Genomic DNA, 25598 nt, shown 5'->3' with positions numbered 1-25598 from the left:
ACTTACAATTGTTACAAGATATCACATTATTTTTACATACAGTTACCCATTTATACAGTTGGGTTTTTACTGGAGCAATCTAGGTAAAGTACCTTGCTCAAGGATACAGCAGCAGTGTCCTCCACTGGGGATTGAACCCACGACCCTCCGGTCAAGAGTCCAGAGCCCTAACCACTACTCCACACTGCTTGATAGGTTGCTTGATACATTAACTTTATGCGTACTGTACGGTAACATCAACTGCAAAATCCCTAGGACTCTAGGCGGGGTGGAGGTAGGGTTCATTGTTCCATTGTTCCATTGTTCCACTACCAAAGCCAGGCATTGCAACCGTGTGTGTTTAGCTGTGTTCATACTGTACACACCGTTTCAGTGCTGGTTTCGGTGCGTGTCATAGTGCAGTGTTCAAGAGGACAAAGCACTGCAGGTGTTTGCTGATGAGATTCCTAGGTCTGCTGCTCTGCCCAAGCCCAGGCCAGGAGAGACACACAATCTGTGCAGAGGGGAGTGTTTACTGTATTGTACCTTTGTTCTACATGTCTTGAATTTTCATTCTCTATGTAGGTTTCCCTTGTGCATTAAATTGAATTTGTTATGGTTAAGTAACAATACATTTTGCAAACGTATCTTCATTATACAAACAGTATCTGGTACCATACTATATTATACAAATGTCTGCTCAGATTTATTTTCGCACTTCTTAGTTGTCATTGTCCCCATCCCTTCAGAGACTTTTTTCCTGTCATTAACCAACCAGCCACTTCACCTTTGTGACACTGACATGACACGGCTAAGGAGCAATGATCTTGTACAAGAGCAAAAAACCTTACAAAAAAGGCATGCGTGCGGAGAACTTTCTTTAGCGTAGTCTGGTACTTGATAACCTTTTTTAAAAAAAAAAAAAAGACATACATACTTTCTTAACATGAATTTTCATTTTCACATTTTTTTTTTTACATACATTCCCCACACTTCACTTGCGGTACCTTTCCATTCTTGTTTGTAATTTTCTGCTGATAATGTTTGAAGGACCAACAGTGAATTCAGAGATTGAAAAAGACACTTGTTTATTATTTAATGTTTGATTTTATGTAAAGCAAGCCTACATGCTACTTCTCACTTGAGTATGCCAAGTTAACGACTGTCTGTATTGAGAAAGCATATTTAAGTGATTCTAAATCTGGCCAATAATATAGCTTGATGTTCAAAGTACTGTATCCAGCCTCCAGCCTCTGGTTGTTTAGAAGTCAGTTTTGCAGGTTTCTTGAATGTGTATTTACAAAACCAAAAGCATGCTATTTGTAGCTGCATAAAATATCATATTGGATTTGTTACTGAATCGTAAATAACTATTTAGACTCTGCTGGCACAGGATAACCAGCTTCAAAACAGGGGAGATCACAGAATGTGTACCTATAATAAGTCCTTAATGTTATTGAAAAATGTATTTAAAATACTGTATGATGTTTGATCATGGTCTTCAGCTAAATATGAATTTTCTGTTTATTTTAGAAATATATTAAAGGTGGTATAGTCCTTTTTTTTTATCTCTTCTTAGAATTAGAGTTTAAGGCAACATTTCTCAGATGCGGCCACCAGCGGCATTTTGTGTGGCCACAGCAGCCCCCAGCAACTTCTCTCTTAATCAACCTTTATCTCAATCCGCTTTCATTCAGCACAGTTCATGCTGCTTGCATTCTGATTCCTAATACTGCGTCTGTTTCTGTTTGCTGCTATTGCCCACCATTAACATCAGTATACTCACTGCATGTTGATTGGCTGAGCTTTCATTCTGATCAGTTTTCATTTTGACATATGTCACCAATCTCTGCCCATTTTGCTTTCTGTCAGTGCTCATTGGTTGATCAATGAAGTGCGACATGAAAACAGCGGTATGGAGTAATATTATTTTCTTTAGTGCAGAGAAATTATTTGAATATTCAAACGAACATTGCTGCACATGAAGGCAAAAATCCACGTCTGTGTCTCCACTGTAAATTACATAGTTAATAGATTGGCAATACATATCACAACGTGTTTGGCCTTGCACCTATTTGCCACCTTTGGGCGACAGTTTCGAAAATGGCAAGTCATGTGTGGATTTAACATAAAAAGACAGACTCATCAATGTGCAGCTTCAGATTTGGCAAGCGAGTCAGAATTAGGATACAGATGCAGGTATGTCCCTTGAAAATGCTTCACGCTTTCCAAACACTGGCCCCACTTGCAAGGTAAATGTTACATAAAGTGATCAACATTTGGCTTGTGATCCTGTTTTCTGTTATGAGGAGAGTAATACGAAAATCAAAACATATTTTTTTTCTTTGTACATTCCCCCTTTCCACATTTCTTGCTTTGAGGTTTATTAAGTGAAATCTGACAGTTTTCACTTGCGTGTACAGCAAACAACAAAAAAAGGCATAAGTAAGCCTCTGTAATGCTATTACTTTTGACACTTTGTTTATGGTGAAGAAAGTACAATGACAGGGATTTAAAAAAAAAAAAAAACCCCAAAACCTGAAGTGATGTCTACTTTTGTACTGTTTCTGCTTGAAATACACACAAGAAAATTGCATAGTTTTAACTACTGTGTGACAGGCAAAGCAAGGCCTTCACAACCTATTATTCTGGAATATTACAGTATCACAGTAGCATTGCAAATTGTTATACTTATGTTAGGTTTAGCTGGGAGTTATGCAGCATGTGATTGGAACAGGAAAGTTAAAGTTGTTTTTTGTATGCATTTAACTTCAATATGTTAGTAATGTACTTTAGGTATTGTATTAATTTATATAATTGATCAACCTTGCTTAAAACCTATCTTTTATTTATTTTAATTTTTTATATCTATGTTATGGGCAGCAGTGTGGAGTAGTGGTTAGGGCTCTGGATTCTTGACCGGAGGGTCGTGGGTTCAATCCCAGGTGGGGGACACTGCTGCTGTACCCTTGAGCAAGGTACTTTACCTAGATTGCTCCAGTAAAAACCCAATTGTATAAATGGGTAATTGTATGTAAAAAATAATATAATCGTATGTAAAAATAATGTGATATCTTGTAACAATTGTAAGTCACCCTGGGTAAGGGCGTCTGCTAAGAAATAAATAATAATAATAATAATAATAATAATAATAATAATAATAATGTAGAAATGATAACCATAACATTAAAATTGGTCCATAGTCTCAATTTGACAAAAGTTGTTTAAAATATTCAAACTGTACAGAAAAGTCAAAGATTATCTGTATATTTTGATCTAAAATTACAGTAAGATGGAGTCTTTTCTGTAACTGCCATTTATTGGTGGGAAACTTGTCAACCGTCAACTTGATCACAGTTTATACAAATATGTGTGACCAAGTTGACATGGCTTGTGATTAGGGCTGCATTCTACTTATTATTATTAGTAGTAGTAGTGTTTCATTAAATTGTGAAAGTTATTATCCTATAACTTACATGTTTTTGTGTTTGAATGCAAAGCAAAAAGTAATTAATACATCTGTAGAAAAAAGAAGGGCAAAAATCAAAGCTGACCCAATCAGAAAAGCAGCATATGATGCAAAAAAGACAGCTGTGGCATAACTGTGTGGTAGAACGAAAGATAAAGAAACCCATCACACCTAGAGAAGTCCGATCTAAGCGAGAGTATTGGACACTGAAACAGCAAGATTCAAGGAGAACGCGGAAACAAAACAAATTACCCATATCACCACCGGAAAGCCCAGAAAATGCTCATGAGCAACAAGAAATACCACTGGTATTAGGAAACACCACACCAGATTCTTTGACTGCTGAAACACCATCACAACAAAAAATCTCAGGAGAGAAAATAAGAGAGAAATGAATGCAAAATTGAATCAAAGCTTAGAGATTTGGAAGACAAACAGAAAAGAAACTGCCAAGAAAGAGACGTACAGAAAAATATACCAATGACTACAAACCAAATGTGAGAATGTTAACTCTCCAACATCATCAACTATAAAGTTGTTGAGAGGCAGTAAAGAATCCACAAATTGTAAGAACTCTTATTTACCATAAAGTTGGCTGGACTTCAGAAAATGAAGATACAAGGAAAAATCCTGAAAGTATCAATTGATGAAAAAAGCTCAAGAAATTGGACTGACGAGTAAAGTTATGAGATCCAATCGCAAAACTACATGCAAAAAAACTAGAAGACTAAAGCTGCTGGAAAATGATGTTAAAGTCTTTCTGGAACAAAACTCAAGGATCACCACAGACAAAAATGACACCGTAACAAGGAAGAAGGACAAACGACAGCGCATGATATTGCAGGATACACTAATCAATCTTCATATGCAGTTCTTACAAAGCAATCCATTGATGAAGCAGTCGTACACCAGTTTCTGTGCCTTAAAGCCATAACTGCTGCAAAGCCTTCAGACAGAAACACTTGCCAGTGCACAATATGACAATGCTAACAGATTTCCACAAAAATACTAGAAGACTCTTTTAGTCTGATATGTTGTAATCCTTTTACTGAGTCGTGTTTGCTTAGGTCTTGCTTAAAATGTCAGAACAAGAAATTCGAAGTCATGGAAGAACACCATATTACTCAAGTTACCTGGAAACAATGGAGAAAAACAGTAGATGAAAATGGGAAATCAATCACTAAGATGCTAGACATCAAAGGTAATCTAAATGAGCTGATTGAGAGCTACTGCAAGAAACTCGCAGAACAAACCACTGTGCATTATCTTTCCACTAAAAACCAGTCACAAGTCTACAAAAGATGTGTTGAAGAGAGTACACAATCCGATGATCAAGTACTAATGCACATTGACTTTTCAGAAAGTTGGAAATGCAACTACCACAACGAAGTACAAACAATGCACTTTGGTGGGCTCCCGAGTGGCGCATCCAGTAAAGGCGCGCCACATGGAGTACAGGATGCACTGTATAGTCTGGACGTCGCAAGTTCGAGTCCAGGCTATTCCACAGCCGACAGTGGACGGGAGCTCCCAGGGGGCGGCGCACAATTGGCCGAGCGTCGCCCGGGGGGAGGGAGGGTTAGGTCGGCCAGGGTGTCCTCGGCTCACCGCGCACCAGTGACCCCTGTAGTCTGGCCGGGCGCCTGCGGGCTTGCCTGTAAGCTGCCCGAGAGCTGCGTTGTCCTCCTGTAGCTCTTGGGTGGCTGCATGATGAGTCCGCAGTGTGAAAAAAAGCGGTCGGCTGACGACACGCTTCGGAGGACAGCATGTGTTCGTCTTCGCCCTCCAAAGTCAGCGCAGGGGTGGTAGCGGTGAGCTGAGCTTAAAAAATAATTGGCCATTCTAAATTGGGAGAAAATAATAAAAAAATAATAATAATTGGAATTAATTAATTAAAAAAACAAAACAAAAAAAACAATGCACTTTGGACAACATTTACCACAAGTGAACTTGCACACAGGTGTGTATTATGTTAAGGAAAAGACCAACACATTTTGCACAGTAAGCGAGTCAATGCGCCAAGGTGCTGCAGCGATATGGGTATACATGCTACCTGTACTCAGAAACATCAGAGATGAATATCCTGAGAAGAAGAAGAAGGTGATTATTCATGTTTGGTCTGATGGCCCAAGCAGGCAATACAAAAACAAAACCAACATTCACCTTCAAAATTAACATTTGAACTAGGATTTACTGAAGTGTCATGGAACCTTTTTTCTTCAGGGCATGGGAAAGGAGTCCCAGATGGCATGGGTGAAACTGTTAAAAGAACTGCAGACAGGCTTGTTAATCAGGGAAAAGACTTTCTGAAGCCTGTGGTCTTACATTGAAGAAGAAATAGTAGGAATCTTTGAACTTCCTAAGCTGGGAGCAATACCTGGAACAATGAAGATGCACCAAATTGTATGCTCTCAAGGAACCTCTGGGCCTACCATAGCACACAATCTTGTCTTGTTTTTGCCAGGGAACACAGTGCAAGTGTTTCAGTCCCCAGGTGTGTTATGTCACAAAGATCAGAATTGAAGGCTCACAAAGTTCAAGGAAAAGGAAAAGGCCTTCAAGGAAAATTCAAGAAATCTACACAAAACAAAGTTCAGGTGGTTGAAGCAAGAGAAGACTGAAGAAAAGAAAAAAGCAAGAAAATGATGCATGAGCAGGAGTGATTTCTTCCAGTAGTACACAGTTAGCTTTGGCTTTTGGGGACTGGGTTGCAGTTGTGTACGAGAGTTTCTGGTGGGTAGAGAATATAAATGAAGTCACAGAACAGAACGATGTTATGGTATAGTTCTTACACCCATCAGGGCCCTCAACAAAGTTTTGCAAGCCAACAAATGGAGAAAAGTGCTACTGCCCAGTGTCTAATGTGTTAGCTAAGCTACAGAGCACAATTGTACCTTCATACACCAGCACTACATTCAGAGGTTACACAGTAACCGAAGAGGTTGTGGACTATATTGAAAAGCTTCATATAAAACATCTGAAAAAATCCCATGTTAATGTCTGTGATCCTAATAGCCTGGTGTTACAACATTACTATTACTACTTTTAGGGTAAAAAGGGGTAGACGAAATTATATCAATTAAGCTTAAGTTATGACAACCAAAACTATATTTAATTGTTGGAAAACATGGAACAAGTATTGAATAGCAGTTTGCTACGCATGAGGAATGACGGCTGTATTCATGTTATTTTTCTGAAAAGTGATTTAACATTGGATAGAAAAAACTGTTAGTTCCAAAAATGCAAGCACTGCTGTGATAGATGAAAGCTGCAATATGGTAGAGAAGTTAAGATTCTTTTGTGTCAAAGCAAATGGCTGGCCAGCAGCACACGGCTGTACAAACAAGTCCTTTGATCTCCAGCCCTGACATGAAAGAAGCTTGCCCTTGGGGTATAAAACTAGTTAACAGGTTTTTGCTTAGAAAATACAGCTGGTTTATGACGGGGTCATAAAGCTAGTTTTCAAGGGGACCGAAGGAGCCAGGCTCTAAGACTTCAGAGAGATCCAAAGAGATAGTGCCACTGGGATCAAAGGGTCTTAGGCAAATCGGAGAGATAGGAACAAGGAAGATGACAAAAACCAGATGTATGGACCTTTGTGGCACCAGGGTCTGAAGAATGCACTGAGTTCAGAGATCTTCACACTAGATCACACACACACACACACACACACACACACACACACACATAATGATAATGAGTTGTACCTTTTCTATTGGTTAAGTGTCAGAGAAAGAGGAGGAGAGAGACACCTATGCAGAAGGGTATTTAATGTCATGCAACAATTGTAAGAACGAGTATTCTGTTTGTCCTGTACCTGGGACCAGACTCCCTGCATATTTCAATAAACCTAACAACTGAGTGAAGAAAAGGACTCTGTGCATTTTCTTGAATCTACTTACTCATCATCCTCTTTTTTAAGTTACATCATTAATAAATAAATAAATAAATAAATAAATAAATAAAAGAATTGACACTAGTAATGTTATTGTTTTTTAATGTTCATTTGAAATAACACTTGAAAGCATTACTTGAAAAGTTAGTGTATTATTTATTCTTTCATTGTAAACAGTTTTGTTGTTGATAAAATATCGACATGTATTATTCATATTTTCTTTTTCTTGTTGAAATATTGCACTTGTTGATCCTGTTAAATTTTAAAAATATATATTTTTCAATTTTATATGTTAATATATTGTTGATTTATTTAAAAATCATTAAACAATTTCAATATACAGTATATTAGTCACTTGTATGTCAATTCTTATTCTCGTCAACTCGGTTACGGTATTGTCACAAGATTAAATTGCAAAATAAAAATAAAACTGCTCAATATTTTAATTGTTCATTATTATGTTTATCCACTATACTAAAGCTCATCAGAGCACAGTTAAAAAAAAAAATGTATCTTGGAAAAATATATTGTTTTTGCCTGTATATTGTACTCATCTCAATATATTTGTGTACATTTCTAGGCAGAAAATAGAAAAAAATATAGTTTTTTGCATCATTAACAGGATCAGATAGTAAAGTCTTCACAGTCACTATAAAATTGGTTTGAATAATATTTTATTTATATATATATTTAATGTTTTTGCATGACCAAGTTGACATTTCTTGAGGGACCACAATGTTCATCTTGTTGCCGTATCAACACAACTTTGGTAGGAGCTTGGCAACTTCGGATCCATGCACTCGAGTGGTAGTAGAATATTTTGGGACCAAAAACTAGACATTTGCATTGAAATTGAAAAAAATAAAATTATTGCCAAAAAATCCACATTTTCTGAAATGACTGTGCTATGTACATACTGTTTTTATATACTGTATATCTTGTGTAATATGGTTTAAATATTAAATATAATACCAATAATAAGTTCAGATCAGTCCAAGCAGTGCAAGCTTTTGTTGCAAATAACTACAAGACTAATGAAATTGAACCCTTCTGGAGAGGTAACTTGATTCTGAAGATTGCTTGACCTGCAATTTGTGGGGGGAAAAAACTAAATCAATATTGTAAAACTCTACCTAAGGCATCAAGACAGATTCTCAAAGCTGCTTACTCCAAATTGTCATTAGCATAATTTGTCAGAAAGAAAAAAATACAACTTGCATTTCTAAAATGAATAAAACAACTTTAGACATATTACAAGCCCCTCAATTAAATGTCTTAGTAGTTTAGTTTTTGGTTGGTATCTTTTTATCGTGTGTTTTTACTGTCTGAAGAAATTGTGCTAATGCCAATTGGGAGTAAATGGCTTTGAGAATCTGGCCCTTTGTGTCCTTTTGAAAAGTAGTCATTACACTTGGTGATCTTTTAAATCATATTCAGAATAATTCGATCCTCTTTCTGCCCTGACAAAGGTTTACTACACTTTTCAGTGCAGCTATATACAGATAGACAGTAGTATTTACAGTACAACACAAACCTTTTAATCTTTTAATAGTCTTTTCCTTGGGAAACGCCCCATACATTGGACTTAGTGGTCAATATCACATAACGTGCAAGCATGCAGAAAGAACGTTTATCTGAAACGCTGCATTTGATTTGTCACGCAGAATTAATCAAGGCAGACATCATAGAAATGCATAGCATTCGTTCGATAGGTGTGTTATTCACCGGATGAATGAATGCACATTTAGGTGCGTGTCTTTTCTTTCTCTAACAGGAAGATCTTAATTCCTTGAGCGTTTATCTCACACACTGACCCATGACTGTATATAAATATCTAGCCTGATCTTTAGTACACTTGGGTCTGGTTGTGTAACTTGTTGTTTTAAAGCAGCAGTGCCCAAGCCTAGATAACTTTGCAATTTTATTACATGTTATAAAAAGCAGTATCAATAGATGAGCAATTGAATTTAAGCAATTAAGCCAATACATTATTTGAACAGGAGCAATAAAATAAGTTGTAAAATTGTTTTAAAAATCTGAGTCGGCAAATTACTTTTAAAATACAGTGCCTATAGAAAGTCTACACCCCCTTGAACTTTTTTCACATTTTATTGTGTCAGTGCGTCAGAGTTTCATGCATTTTTTTTCCACTTATCTACACACCATACTCCACACTGTTAAGGGGGAAAAAAAGTTATATATTAAAAATACAAAACTGAAAGATCATAATTGGGTAAGCCTCCACCCCCCTGAGTTAACTTTGTGGAAGCACCTTTGGCAGCAATTACAACTGTGAGTCTGTTGGGATAGGTCTCTACCAACTTTGCACACCTAGATTTGGCAATATTTGACCATTCTTTACAAAACTATTCAAGCTGTGTCAAGTTCCTTGGGGAGCGTTGATGGACAGCAATCTTCAAGTCATGCCACAAATTTTCGATTGGATTTAGGTCGGGGCTCTGACTGAGCCACTCAAGGACATTTACCTTTTTGTTCCTTAGCCACTGCAGTGTAGCTTTGGCTGTGTGCTTTGGGTCGTTGTCATGCTGAAAGGTGAACTTCCGTCCCAGTTTCAGCTTTCTTGCAGAGGGCAGCAGGTTTTCCTCAAGGACTTCTCTGTACTTTGCTCCATTCATTTTCCCTACTATCCTGACAAGTGCCCCAGTCCCTGCCAATGAGAAACATTTCCATAACATGATGCTGCCACCACCATGCTTCACAGTAGGGATGGTGTTCTTTGTGTGATGCGCTTTGTTGGGTTTGCGCCAAACATAACGCTTTGCATTTAGGCCAAAAGGTTCCATTTTAGTTTCGTCAGACCACAAAACTTTTTTTCCACATTGCTACAGAATCTCCAGAGTGTTTTTTGCATACTTCAAACGGGATTCAAGGTGGGCTTTCTTGAGTAATGGCTTCCTTCTTGCCACCCTACCATACAGGCCAGATTTGTGGAGTGCTTGGGATATTGTTGTCACAGGCACACTGACCATTCTTGGCCATAAAAGCCTGTAGCTCTTGCAAAGTTGTCATTGGCCTCTTGGTAGCCTCTCTGATCAGTCTCCTTCTTGCTCGGTCATCCAATTTGGAGGGACGGCCTGATCTAGGCAGGGTCTTGGTGGTGCCATACACCTTCCACTTCTTAATAATCGTCTTGACTATGCCATATACCTTCCACTTCTTAATAATCGTCTTGACTGTGCTCCAAGGGATATTCAAGGCCTTTGATATTTTTTTATACCCATCCCCTGATCTGTGCCTTTCAACAACTTTGTCCCGGAGTTCTTTTGAAAGCACCTTGGTGCTCATGGTTGAGTCTTTGCTTTGAAATGCACTACCCAGCAGAGGGAACCTACAGGAACTGCTGAATATATCCTGAAATCATGTGAATCACTACAATTTAACACAGATGGAGGCCACTTAACTTAGTGTGTGATTTTGAAGGCGATTGGTTACCCCTGAGCTAATTTAGGATTGCTATTACAAGGGGGGTGGACACTTATACAACCAAGCTATTTCAGTTTTTATTTTTAATACATTTTCTACAAATTTCTAGAATATTATTTTCACAATGAAGTTGTGGGGTAGGATGTGTAGGTAAATGAAAAAAAATATTTTAGCATTTTAATTCCAGGCTATAAGGCAACAAAAGGTGAACATTTTGAAAGGGGGTGTATACTTTCTATAGGCACTGTAGCTGAAAGTGTTAGCCAACAACAATGTAAAGTGTCCCCTTTTGAATATTCCACTGCCAGTGAACTAGTTGTTACTTTTCCCGTGTTGGAAACCGAGTCACAAATATAATAGACTCTTTGCTAGTGATTTCAAAACCAGGTCTGGTGTACTGCCTTTCCTTGGGATTTGGACTTTGTCCTCTTTTAAAGATCATAGGCCTGTAGTTCTGAATGGTTCTGGTTCGAGTTGTGTTTCCTAATATTAGGATTTATATCGCTTTTCTCCATTACTCACTCTAACTGGCTAAAATGATGCAGGTTCGCAAGAAAAAATCTAAACCATACAGACCTGAAAGCAAGATGACAGCCAGGTCAGGGTTTCCCATTCCTGGTCCTGGGGACCGACTGTCTTCTGGTTTTCATTCAAACTGAGTTGTCCATTACTTAATTAAACCCTTAATTGAACTAATAATGTGCTTAATTAGACCTTTTTAATTGTTATCGGCTCCTAAAAAGATGCAGATTTTCAAGTTGCTTATAATTGTATACTTAACTTGAAATCTCCAACTGTTTAAAAGCTGAAAACAATTAAAAAGGTATAATTAAGATATGAATAGTTCAGTTAAGGGTTAAATTAAGTAATTGAGAACTTGGAATGAAAACCAGAAGACACAGTGGAGCCCCAGGACCAGGATTGGGAAACCCGGAGTCAGATGACTTACATTAAAGCAAGAATCTCACTCAGAATGATTATAAACCTGATAATTATCATATTGAATAAAATCAACATTATTCTAGAATTTAAAAACAGGCAACAGTTTCGTACAAACTGGAGGATAAATCTGTATGTGACAAAGTAATGAATATGGGTTAGTTTGGAAAGTAGTAGCAGATTTGATGTATGACCTGAAAAAAAAAAGCTACAATAACCCTCTCTCCCTCTCAGAAAGTACATTCAGTGGCTCAGATTGTTAGTTTTTTTGCACCAAAAATAGTGGCAATTTTTTTTCTCTATTGTATAATCTTAGGAAACATTATCCTTTGTGTATGAAGTAGTGCTGGGACAAATATACGAATATCTGAATGAATATTTATTGACATGTATTCGGATACAAAAATCAGATGTTCATATTCGCTAGAAATGACAAAAATACCTTGCATTTACTTGCCACCTCACCAGATTATGGGCACGCACACGTAGTGATCTCTGGAAAGCCATCTGCGTTATGCAGCTTTAGAGAGAGTCAGAATCTCATGGGACAGAAAAAAGGCAAGCATGTCATTGTGAAATGTCTCGCTTAAACAGTGCCCAACGTGTTGGAAATGTGTAGTGATTTTTTTTTATATAGATTGTATATATTATTTTTTTGTTGTTGCGACTTTATGTGGAATTTAATAAACGAGAACCAAAACGATCAGTTTTTCCCCTTCATTTTACAACGCCATTTCCATGTTTGTTTATATTTGTGTTTAAAGTAAAATTTTAGTTTTCATTTCTTGTTCAGCTAAACCTCATGTCATTAGTTTATGAAAACCTGTCGATGGCCACTGTTTACTGTGAAGAAACGGCAATGGCAAGGAATGAAAGAAAAAGTTTTAAAAAAATATAAATAAAATGCAGTCAACTTTATGTAGGCTACTGTTTATTTCGGGAATAAATAAAACAATGTTTAACGAACATTTGGCACCCTTTGTTTTGTAGTTAATTCACTGGGGTAAAGTAAGGCCTACACAACGTATTCTTTACTCCTGGGATATTTTTTTACTTTAATGTAAAATAAAGACACACACAGGGGCCATGGCCCCCCTGCCCCTGCTGCTATGCTGTCTCTGCCTGTGTTCTGAGCAATATAATGGCTTTTATTACTTTTTGAAAACAAATGAATATTTAAATTATGAGCGAATATCCAAACATGAAAATCCTGTATTCGTAGCTTTTAGGGAGTTTCACTTGAAGAATGTCCTGTGTTTTTCTGTACGTGTGTGAGGTTGTGTTACAACATTCTTTTCTGTGTGGTGCTTCTGGTAATGTAGCTAATGCCAATAAAGAGGCAAGTCTTGGTTTATCACATTTAACCATTAACAGAAATATACATATATTGATGTTAGCCTTGGTGTACGATTAATACAAAAAAATCTTCCTCATTCTCGCATACTGTGACCTCCTTGATTTAAAGCTTAGCACTGGAAGATCCATCGATTCTTCTTTCTATTGGGAAATATTCCTACAAGTTGAATGAGAGTATGGTGATTTGTTTATTATACGAGCGTGCAGTTTTGTTTGGTCCAGGCCTGCTAACGAATGTTGAGCAATTGCTTTCTCAGTTCAGCAGATTGTGACTGGGATAGCCTGGATGCCAGCTCAATTTATACAGCACTGCATGTACTTTGAAACCAAATACCTTTTTTTACTTTATTTGATGAGTTGTCACCACACCCAAATGAAGACTTCCCTGAAATGTGAAAGTTGTTTTAGTGAGTAATATATTCCTGTAGCCATAACCATTCCCCTTGATCCAGTAAACTCTCCTGGCAGTCCTGCTACAGGCCATACAGGTCTTGTTATTATCTGCTGGGGATACCCCTGTCGGGAGTAGGCAGGCGGAAGTCCTTGTGTAGCTACAGCGTGTTACACTTCAGCGTATATCTAGATAACTGTTTGTCCAATTGTGACAAATTTGAGTGTATCATAACCTGGGGTATTAGTCTTTCCACATGAATATATATATATATATATATATAGAACACAGAATACCAACAACTGTATTCCCCTTGTTCTTACATATCATCCTATGACCAAAAAAGTACAACACATCATACAAATAAATTTTAGCATTCTTCAAGATGATCCTTCTACAGCTCCTATTTTCAGTAACCCTCCTCTAATGTCATACAGAAGAGACAAAAATCTAAGAGAGCATCTGGTCCACAGTAACATTCGACCCAATCTGGACAGTCTTAAGGGTACGTTTCCATGCAATAGGTCACGTTGTGCAACTTGTAAATACATTCACAGCAACACAGTAGTTAAGGGAGCAAAATCCTCATTTACTATCCATGATACTTTGTGGCAATGTGCCCCGCCCCTGTGTGCATTTGTGTGTTATGTGTTGTATGTTGCGTGCGTGTGTTAATGTTGGTGTATAGAGATTGGTACACGGGATATAAACGGGTCTGTGTTTCACGTATATTTAAAAGTGTAGATTTGTATTTAGGCACGAGGAGAGCACAAATCACTTCACGTGCTGGTTAAATGTAATATGTGAGCACGGGGTTGCACAGAATTAATTCACGTGCTGGGATTCAAGTGAATAATTAATTAGTAATTGAATCCCAGCACAACAGTATAAATAGGCACATTTTTAGTCACTCAGGGTTGGGTGTTCGAGAGTGGAGAACGGGTGAGAGAGAAGGAGAAATAAAAGTTTAAAATAACAATTGCTACAGCGTGCTGGAAGTGCCAGCACGGTACTTGTTTAACGTTCGTCCACTTGTTTTGTATGTTAGTGCGTTTTGTTTACCTGTTTATTTTGGCGTGTAGTGCCGTGTCCTGTTTTGTTTTGTGTTAAAACCTTTTATTTGTTAATAAACGCTGAGTGCAGCCATTGCACTCAGCTCATCACAACCCCAAGTCTCTCTGTATTCCTTCCTGCTTCTGGTCTGACGCCACCCACTCTGGCCGTCTTTGTGACATACTTTTACTTGCATTAATAAAGGAATAGTATATTGCATTGGCTGCATCAAATGTAACAAGCTATATATTCGTGAAACAAAACGACGCTTGGCTGATCGCTTCGTGGAGCATCTGAGGAGTATACGAATTAACACCTCTACCTTTCCTGTCGCCAGACATTTTAACAGAAATGACCACACTATAGAAGACATCACAATTCGTGGGATGGTTCAATGCTATGGAACTAATGCTGTCAGGAAACAAGGAATGTGAACTTATTTTCAAACTAGGCACTTTGGAGCCATTTGGAATGAACATTCTATTCTGAGATCATCATCATCATCATCATCATCATTCTGGAATTTTGTTTAAAAGACTACTTGTTTGTTTTTTATCAACTTCTTAAAACTCTGTTTTTTTGTATTCAGCCGATGAAGGACTTGTAGTCCGAAACGTCCTGATAATTGATTTGTAATCAATTATTCTACCTTTTTAAGTACCTGAAATATCCTTTTCTTTTTTTCTTTTTTTCTTATTGATCATTTTGGTACACAGCAGTTTTCCTTTTTCTCAAACTTTATATATATGTGTGTGTGTATGTGAATATATCTAGTAGATGTGTCAATATGTCTAGTATATATCTGATCCAATTGGGATGAAAATTGCTGAGTACAATCATTAGCACAGATTATTGATAGCAGTATCAGAATATAGGATGAGGACTAACATGTTTACACATACAGTATCTAGAGAATTATGATTAGGCTTTCTCAAAACCTCTGTTGAGACTAGCAGTGTCTGGTTTTCTCTACTGTTGATGCCAGACATTCTTGAAGAACTTTAACATAGCTGGGCGTTGGCTGAAGGGCTTTTTTCTTCATTATCAGTTCTGGAGAGACAAAAGCGTGTTCCTGGGTTCCTGTGAGGGTGTTATACAGAGTGTGAAATGAGACAAAATGCTACAGGCTAGTCTTTGAATGAATAAACAACTCTAATATTAGCCAATAACCTTTAGACTGACTTGATGTAATTTTCGTCTACTGTGTATATGATCCATGTCTAAATGAGTCTCTTGATACTGAGCATGCACTGCTTGTCAAGACTGCAATAAGGTCGTTCTGCTGTGTTTGTCTGTAGCAGCATACCATTTAAAAACATGTAGTGAAAGTTGGGGAATCTGTTGTAGTGTTGTACAAGTATTGGTAGGGTGGGCAAATGTTTTTTTTAGATTTCAACAAACAAAACCCCAAATAGGTTATTATTAATAGTTTTCACTTAACTTAAACACATCTGAAATTAAAATAACATTTTTAAAAAAAAGTATTAAAACGTTTAAAAATGCTTTTTCACGCACCAAATTCAACTGCAGTTCCTATCTGGTGGATTTAAGTTTTGCACTGACTTTTAGCTTTTAGAATTTAAAAAAAAAAAGACTTGTCACTAAAATATTAAAACTTTTCTTTGAAAGAATTCATTCCAAGCTCGATTGTGATTTTAAATTGGAAGATCTTTATTTTTTTATTATGCCAGAGCCTACCCCTTGAAACACATCTGTCACTCTGCCAAGACTGCCAGGAGGGTGTGGCACCGAGACACACAGTACTGCAAAAAAATGCATAGGCGTCATTTTTAAATACATGGGTTTTGTTATAATATACAGAAACGTAGCATATTATAGCACGTTTTAAAGGGAATTTATTTGTCTCTTACAAAATTATAATTATACCCATTATGCAATATTTTTAGTAGTATCTCTTAGGGGTCAAAGTCATAATAACAACGTTTTACACATTAATAATTTGTAAAGAATGTTGTTATACAACATTGGATGAATGCATTTGCCACTGATGTTAATGTGAATATACATAATTAATATGAAGCATTTTTTTTTTAATGTTATAAATGTAATCCAATTTAAATTAATCTGTGCATTGCAAAGTCATGTCTTCCACATGTTTTAACTTACTTTCTATTTTACAAATCCATGCATTTAAACAGTCTAGCATATTTGCAGATTCAGATCCACTGCAAATTGTATCAATGCTACTAGCCCTGTGGGTCTCTGCACTATCTGAGCTGCCCTGTGATGTTTAACCAGTCATACCATCTATGTCACTGCTGTCAACCACGCGTCTGCTTTCAAATAGAAATGTGCCTTTTAAATGTATTCAGCATATTCTTAGTGAAGTTTCTACATACACAAATCATGTTAATTATATATGTGCATAAAAGTATCTAAAAAATATCGCATTACAAGTTATCACATTATAAAATATCACATTACAGAATATCATAATACAGGTAAGAGCAGTTATAAAAATATGATTCACATTCAAGTAAGAGCCAAATACAGAATACAGTAAACAGATGTTGTAAACTGCGAGAGTTACATATCGTTCTGTCTCGTTAATACTTCTGGCAAATGTATAGATCTCATGCATCACCCCATTTGTTAATAATGACACGACGGGTTTTGCACAGAGGAATGCTGCTTCCCCTTATCACTGTTTGGCGCCTTCTAACACTCACAGCAGCAGCACTTGTTATTGTCATTGTCTCAGAGTGAGGGAACTTCGACTGGACGCCTGTAAAAACCTGAAGCGCGTCACTTAATCCAACCCAAATATCTTACAAAACCACACCTCATATGGTAATAATTCAAAGAGGTGTGTCTTCCGGACACATTGCACTAACCAGTGATAACGTTTTTGAGAGTTTGGAATTTGGTTTTGTTTTCGAAATACCGGCCCAAAATATTTAAACTTTTTTTTTTATGTTCCGACTGTCAGAATAATGTGAAAACTGAGATTCAGAAAGATTAAAATCTATTAAGATTATTTGAATGCCTTTTTGTATGTGTTGTATAATGAAGCTGAGTGTGTCGCAGACATGGTGCTGCGGCTAAGTCTGGAAATGCCATTGCGACTTGTCTTAAAAAGAAACTGTTATACAATAAAATCCACTCAGTAAAGTATGCTTTTTTGTGCCAAATGTAACCTAGGTGTACGATCCTAACAATGATATTTTGTGAGCTTTATATAATATTTTCAGAAATTATTATTACGATTAATATGACCGGTTTCATTGTCTCTTACGATATGTAGTAACTTTAGAGGTCTGTAAATGTAAAACTACGCAAACATACTTAAATATTTTAAGACAGACGTGTAGTGGACAAAAAGTTATATTAATATATACAGTATATATGTTTTTCGATTGATGATTACCGAGATAATTTTACATCGATTTCAAAACTGCTGCAGCACACACAGTCCTTCTGATAGGGGATGAACACGATCACTGTTCATCGACCCTAGTATTGGTAATAATGCCCATCTGTGAACTACAAGAAATTGTTTCTGTTTGTAACAATATACAATATTAATATTCAAATAATATTTAATGTTGAATTAGCTTGAAAACACAAGTATAATTCAACTAAATTACATTTATTACAGTAAAAAAAAAAAAACTGGAGAATATGTATTTTTCTTTGATGCATTGGTTTTCTTTGTGTCTGAAAGACTACGAACATGGCAGTTCTTGCCACTGCATACTTGTCCCAGCACTGCAGTACACAACAGACCATGAATCATTTCACTTTTAGCTTTGACATAAAGAATGAAAACCCCTTTTAACCCACTTTCTCTCTCCCGTTGGACAGGTTGTGTTCCTCTCCCTCCCCCCTCTCCTCCTCCCTCTCCCATCATGGCCCGCCCCTCCCAGTGCTCCTCGCAGGGGGACAACCCCTTGGACCCGAACTACCTCGAGCCTCACTACCGCGAGGAGTACCGCCTGGCCATAGACGCGCTGGCGGAGGATGACCTGGAGGGCTACTACCACTTCCTAGAGAATCGGGGCGTGCCGGACTTCCTGGCCGAGCCAGAGATCAAACACATCCAGCAGACTCTGCAGGTGCCCCGCATGAGTGTGCAGCCAGACTGCCTGTACCTGGAGGGAGGCTTCGAGGACCCGGACAGCTCCTCGGGAACCTACTGGCCCATGCATTCAGACCTAGATGCCCCTGGGCTGGATATGGGTTGGCCCAACTTACGAAGCTTCATCGGCCCCACCGAGGTCACCACCCTGGTCAACCCCTCCAACCCCAACATGCCCAGCATCAAGGAACAGGCGCGCCGGCTCATCAAGTCTGCACAGCAGGTGAGGTGCACACACACACACACACACACACAAAGATAGACAGACAGACAGACAGACACACAGTCTTCTGTGGCTATCAGTATGCAGAGCTGGTGCTGAATTTACAATTTACAAACTGCACAGGGGCATGGATCACCACAATCATGACCATACTGGATGAAGCAAATACTTCAGCTTTAGAATTTTTACTTTTAACACTAGAACAACTGCGTTTATAGGCATACCTAGAACAACCATGACTGGTCAATTTGACCGGCGTATTAAAAACAACAAAAATGTTATAAAGAAAGGACAAACAATTGAATATAAGTCGTAGTTTTATTAATGAACATCATATAAAGCACCTACACAACTGAAACACTGTAAATAAACAGACATTTAAACAGAAATGTGTTTATATATACAGACATATTTCATAACGCGCAACCTCAAAAAATGGTAAAAAATGAAATAAACAAATATTTGAAAATACATTTGTGTATATACAGGTATATCATGTACATACAAAACTGTACAACTGAAACAATGTATTTTTTTTTTTAATTATATAAACCCATTTTAATAAATGGGTTTATATTGCCTACTTAACAACGTGCATATACGCAACTGAAGCTATGCGTTTATATACTGACATACTATGATCGAATGACATGAATAAACATTTGAACAGAATGGTCTTCAGTCAAATGTGCACATATATACATTTACATAATGTACATGCAAAACTGTACAATTGAAACGATGTAAATAAGTATCAATATTTTTTTTAAATAAATGGGTTTATACTTCCTACATAACAATGCACATATATTATTATTATTATTTATTTCTTAGCAGACGCCCTTATCCAGGGCAACTTACAATTGTTACAAGATATCACATTATTTTTACATACAATTACCCATTTATACAGTTGGGTTTTTACTGGAGCAATCTAGGTCCTCCACCTGGGATTGAACCCACAACCCTCCGGTCAAGAGTCCAAAGCCCTAACCACTACTCCACACTGCTGCCTATATATGCAAGCTATGTGTTTTATATACAGACATACTATAATCTAAATTACATGAATAAATAAACATCAGAACAGAATGGGCTTCATTTACAACTGTTTACAAAGTCTAAGTGCTGGCACAAATCACACAGGTACTGAGCTTTTCAAAATATGCAGTGCACTTACCGCATTGTCTGTCTTTGCTACATCAAAATATTGTTTGGTAAAATTTGCAGTAATTCCAAACACTCTTTTCTGTCCTGATTCTTCAGCGATCCAATGTGTATTGACATAGTAATTAATTTATTGGAAAAACAAGTGACTTACAGTACCAGTGCAGACAGACAGCCTGGCGCCGTGAGCTGTCAAGGCTGCTCGATGGGCTATCAGAGACTCATTGAAAAAATAGCAATGTAAACAGACAGCTCCCTTGAGGAATGCAGACTGATGTAATCAAACTTCAATAGGGCTGCAAGTCCTGACTGAGAAGCACAAATAATACTGCAACATTTAATTGTTATGTTTTATATGTATCGGTCAATTTGACCGTGCCTGGCCAGAATAGGTATGGCAGTATTTTATCTCCCTAATTTTTGCAGCTACGTGATTCTCTCGTTGTCAGGTTAATTAGTACATATATTTAGGAAAAGTCAGGAAAGCACAGCTCCGTATCTTAAACACATGCACAGCAATTTAAATTTAAATTCCAAAAACGATGAAAATGACCGCCTTGGTCGTTCTAGTGTTAAACTAACAAAACTATTTTAATGGAGCCCCAGTACTCATAAACGTCAGTTTATAATTAGCTACGTTCTTTGTGAAGTTTGCATATTGGTAGTCATACATGTCCAATGTGCACACATGCTAAACTAATACATATAATAAATATATACAGGGTATTTCCAGGGTTCGGAAAATCAATCAGTGCGTTTACATGAGCATATGAATTCCGATATTTTCCGGAAAAGTATTTCCGATATCAAAAGTCATGTAAACACAGTTTTCGGAAAATGTATCAGAATATTCCTTAGGTCAGTTTTCGGAAAACAGCTCCTAGAAATTTCCGATTCAATTCCGAAAACGAACCAGATGTATATCATGTAAACACACTTTTCGGAAAACTTATTCTGATAGTGTACTGCACATGTGCAAACTTTGACCTTCATTCCTGCACGTGGTTTTAGAAAACAGAAAATAATAATATGTAGTCTGCATCGATACATTTACTCCAGTGAATCGTATTTTGTCATATACTTGTACTTGCTAGAACCGAAGTAATTGTATTTTATCTTGCTCAATTGTATTAATACTTGTACTGTGATTCTTGAAATGTATTTTTGTTTACGACTGTAAGTCGCCCTGGATAAGGGCGTCTGCTAATAAATAAATTAATCATAAATAATAACAATAATAATAATAATGTAATAATAATAAGTTAGGGATAAAGTAATATTTATCCGTATGTATTTTTTGAATAGCCCATACTAAAGCAGCACATGTTTTCCAGCTTTAAAATTACGTGATAATTTAAAATAATGTCACCAAAAGAAACTGTTAATATAGAACAGGATGAGCTGTTGGAAAGTCTGATTGCACATTGTGGGGAATCTGAATAGAGGTATAGGATAGTAATCTTTGAATTTAAGACCTGACACTTCGATAAAGAACTTGTTGTTGGATTGGTCTCCGTTCTATCGCAGAAAAAAATGTCCGGTCTGTTCAAATCGTACTTGTGGTACTACAGTACTTTGCATGAGAATATATCCTGCGTTTTCCGAAAACTTCAATCCATGTATACAGTTGAATTCTAATTAGACTTTCTATCGTTAATCATGTCAACACTGAAAAGTGACGTTTTAAGAAAATCAGTTTTCCGAAAACATTAGTTTTCGGAAAACACTTTGTCTTGTAAACGTACTGATTAATCTGCTGAGAAAAGTCCTGGGGGGGGGGGGGAGAAATCATTCACAAAATTATTACTGGCTACTTCAATTCTAAATTTATGTAAATTATAAATTTGGCTTCAATTATTAATCTCACGTCTCTATAGAAGCAACCGGTCATTTTTGATCATAATCACAGATAATCTACACGTGCAGTGTATTCATGTAAAATATAATAAAATGGCTGCATGAGAAGACATTCAATGTGATTATAAATACTGTACTTCTAAAATTAACGCCTCGGTTATAAACACCACCCTTTTCCATATAATAGACGCTAAAATATTTCTACGTACAGTATTCCACCAACTTGATAATGGACAGTGACAGACGTTTTTATTTTTTTTTAACCTGATTACCATTGGCTTTTTTTCTGCAATGTTTTTACTGTGAAAACACAAAAGTAAATGCCAGAAAAATGTAAATACAATTCTGCGTGGCAGGACATAAATTTGTATGCCGGCTGGCTGTTGCCAGACTCAAAGAATATTAACCGTGCGCGCTGCAAAAAAATGCATGAAAGATTTTGATATCGGAAATATGGGAGAGTCAGCACTCGAGGCACGTGAAGTCTGCCAAACATAAAGCTTTAATGATCAACGATGGAAAAAGTTTGATATTGGAATATTTTTCAAATACTTTCAAAGACTCGGCAAGTAGCAGCAACTCACATGGGCCTGAGGCTGAAATGGTAAGATGTTGACCTCCAAAACATAAACAATAGATGCATTTTGGTACAATTCCAGAGGGACACCTTCACAATTCCTGCACATTCAGCCGGATTTCCTGTAGGAATCCAGCAGGACTTTCTCATAAGTTGTAGGAAAAATCAAATCATAACATGTTGGTACATGAAACATTAATTGCACGATAAATGCATGATTAGTAGCATAGACAAAATTATGCACTTACTCATTTTATCTTGATATTTGTTATGATGACTGGGTCTTGAATGTTTTAAATGCAATATAAATCAGTGAAGATATTAAAATAAATATTACGGTGCTGGCTGGATCAAAAACCTGGACCGTTACTTGAGAAGCATCAGAAAAAATATAAATCATCTTTTTTTTCTGACTTGTATTTCCTGTGTTTTAAAATGTATTATACAGTGTGTATTGATGATAGTTTTGTGTGCTTAAACCGGTCTTGTTTTTTGTTTTGTGTTTTAAACTCTTGAGTTCACCACGTCTTTGTAAACGGATAGATAATAACATAAAATGTCTTTTTTTTCCATTATTACTTAATTTCATGGTCATATTAGGGTTAAAAGCATGTGTTTTATTTAAAATTTTTTTAAGTATTATATATTCATCTGGCTGACGCGCCTTTTAATTTTCTGCTTGGTTTGTATATACGATTTTAAGTTATTTATTTACTTGTGTTATATAGTTAAAAGTAAACATTATGTAAATATTTTTAAGTACAATGACGTTTTCTTAACTTCTTGTAAGCATAAATATAACAAAAAAATAAGATGTCCTTGAAAACAACATTTTGGTCCTTGAAAAAGTCCTTGAATTTTATTTACCATGTCCTGTATGAACCCTGTATTTCATAAAAACTTTATTATGGAACATGTTCCAATTGAGCTCCACCACTGGCCTGGCACGTGGTAATTTGCACAAAACACTGCAACCACACCAGACACCTTAGCCTGCCTGGAGCATTTTTCTAGACTGCTGCACAACTGGCATGTGGCCCATGACTTACCTACAACATAAAAGTCCACAAACTATTTTATCTTGGTCACTCAGAATTGACTAGTTTCACTAAAACATGTGTAGCATATATGCTAATGAGAGTGATGTTATTACCTCCTTGTGAATTCCTGTTTGAGCATAGTGATGTTTTATACATGGATTTCTACACACTTCAGTAGAACAAAATGCTATCTAAATGCCATCTAAATGCCTGTTGTTTATTTTCATCCTGACCAAAAAGATAGTTTACAGATGTTATTTGTAACCTCCTGCTGTTGCGAGTAGTAGGATAATAATACCTTTCTGGCTCTCACAGTATAAGGTTTCAAAAGGGGAGGGTGCTTGTGTCCCTACAGCTCAAATTACTTGTAGTGAAACAAATTGGACAGTCAACCAGGTCTGCCTGCTAAAGGAGAGTGCACAGGGGGCTGAGCTATGGAAGAATGTAGTAAACCGCCTGTGAAGTGTATTTTAATTGTAGAAACTAACACAATTGTGGGACTCTGCAGCTTTAAATCATTCTCTCCTGGTTGGACTCATTGTCAACATGCCTCAACAGGCAATACAGTTTAATTAGAAGGGCGTGAGATTGATTAAATTATTACCAGTCATTAGAGTGAAGAAATCAAAATGTCAAAATGCATACAATCAGCTTTACCCACACTGGACCACAGTGCCTCCCAGCCCCTCTGCTCTAGTCACTACCTGCACTGCCTTCATTGTATCCCAGTGCCTTGGCTCAAACTGCTTGGCAACACTGCATGCCAGCCAGTCTCTCAAATCTGACTGTAAATCTTTCCTGAATGTATGTCTTTGTGTTTTAATCATGTTTATATTCAGAGCGTCTCACGTCATATTTCATTGTTACTTCTAAGCGTGTGATTGTGTGTGCGCAGTGGCTGTGAATTTAGATGATACAGCAGATACTCCCTCAAGGACCAGGGAAAGCTGAGAGACAGAACAGGTGTTCTCTGTGAAATTGAAAAGATGAGATGAAAGAATAGGGCACACCCACCCACACACCTCTGCTACACACACACATACACACACCTCTGCTACACACACACACACGCACACACCTCTGCTACACACACACATACACACACCTCTGCTACACACACACACACACACCTCTGCTACACACACACATGCACACACCTCTGCTACACACACACACACGCACACACCTCTGCTACACACACACACGCACACACACACACACCTCTGCTACACACACACATACACACACCTCTGCTACACACACACACGCACACACCTCTGCTACACACACACACACACACCTCTGCTACACACACACACCTCTGCTACACACACACACATACACACACCTCTGCTAACACAATAATATAGAAAGAAAGACACTCTTACACGGCTTAAGACACATGCTAGGGTTTCACAAATACATTCAATTGGGTGTATTAAAATTATCATGAGTCACTGTTCCCTTTAGGGATTTTATTTAGTTCACTGTGGCTAAAATAACTCAACATTTTTAGCCACAATGGAAAAACTTAAGCCACACCAAGAAGGTTAAAAATAACTGTAAAAGTATTTTATTGTAGGCCTACACAAATACAAAAAGTATAACAATTTCAAATGTTAATAACCTACTAATACAACTAAACAACTGTTCTTTCCATTGCTTTCCTTCCCTTTTCAGTTTCCAATGCAACCCTTATGACACATACAACAACAACTACAACAACATTATTATTATTATTATTATTTATTTCTTAGCAGACGCCCTTATCCAGGGCGACTTACAATTGTTACAAGATATCACATTATTTTTTTACATACAATTACCCATTTATACAGTAGTTTTTTTTTTTACTGGAGCAATCTAGGTAAAGTACCTTGCTCAAGGGTACAGCAGCAGTGTCCTCCACTGGGGATTGAACCCACGACCCTCCGGTCAAGAGCCCAGAGCCCTAACCACTACTCCACACTGCTGCCCTTTGCAAGTTCATAGGGCTAAAATAACAATTGTACTACAGGAATTGTAAAGGCATTTGTTTCTACAGTATAAAACGTTCATACTAAAAAAATATGAATAGGTTTTAATATGTTTATTTCAGCAAGACAAAAT

At 37.1% G+C, this 25598-nt stretch overlaps 1 protein-coding gene across 2 annotated transcripts in view; it reads left to right on the top strand.

Annotated features, from left to right (window-relative positions):
• Positions 1–25598, top strand: part of LOC117394931 (protein FAM83H-like) — a 64903-nt gene that overhangs the window by 17428 nt on the left and 21877 nt on the right. For both annotated transcript variants that reach the window (XM_059012957.1, XM_033993694.3), the window contains one exon: positions 18352–18848. In XM_059012957.1, the coding sequence (XP_058868940.1) occupies positions 18352–18848 (497 nt within the window). The remainder of the gene's footprint in view (positions 1–18351; positions 18849–25598) is intronic.

Source organism: Acipenser ruthenus, chromosome 3, assembly GCF_902713425.1.
Source record: "Acipenser ruthenus chromosome 3, fAciRut3.2 maternal haplotype, whole genome shotgun sequence".
Taxonomy (NCBI): domain Eukaryota; kingdom Metazoa; phylum Chordata; class Actinopteri; order Acipenseriformes; family Acipenseridae; genus Acipenser; species Acipenser ruthenus.
The sequence above is the reverse complement of the archived record's forward strand: the minus strand, read 5'-3'. Positions and strand labels throughout refer to the sequence as shown.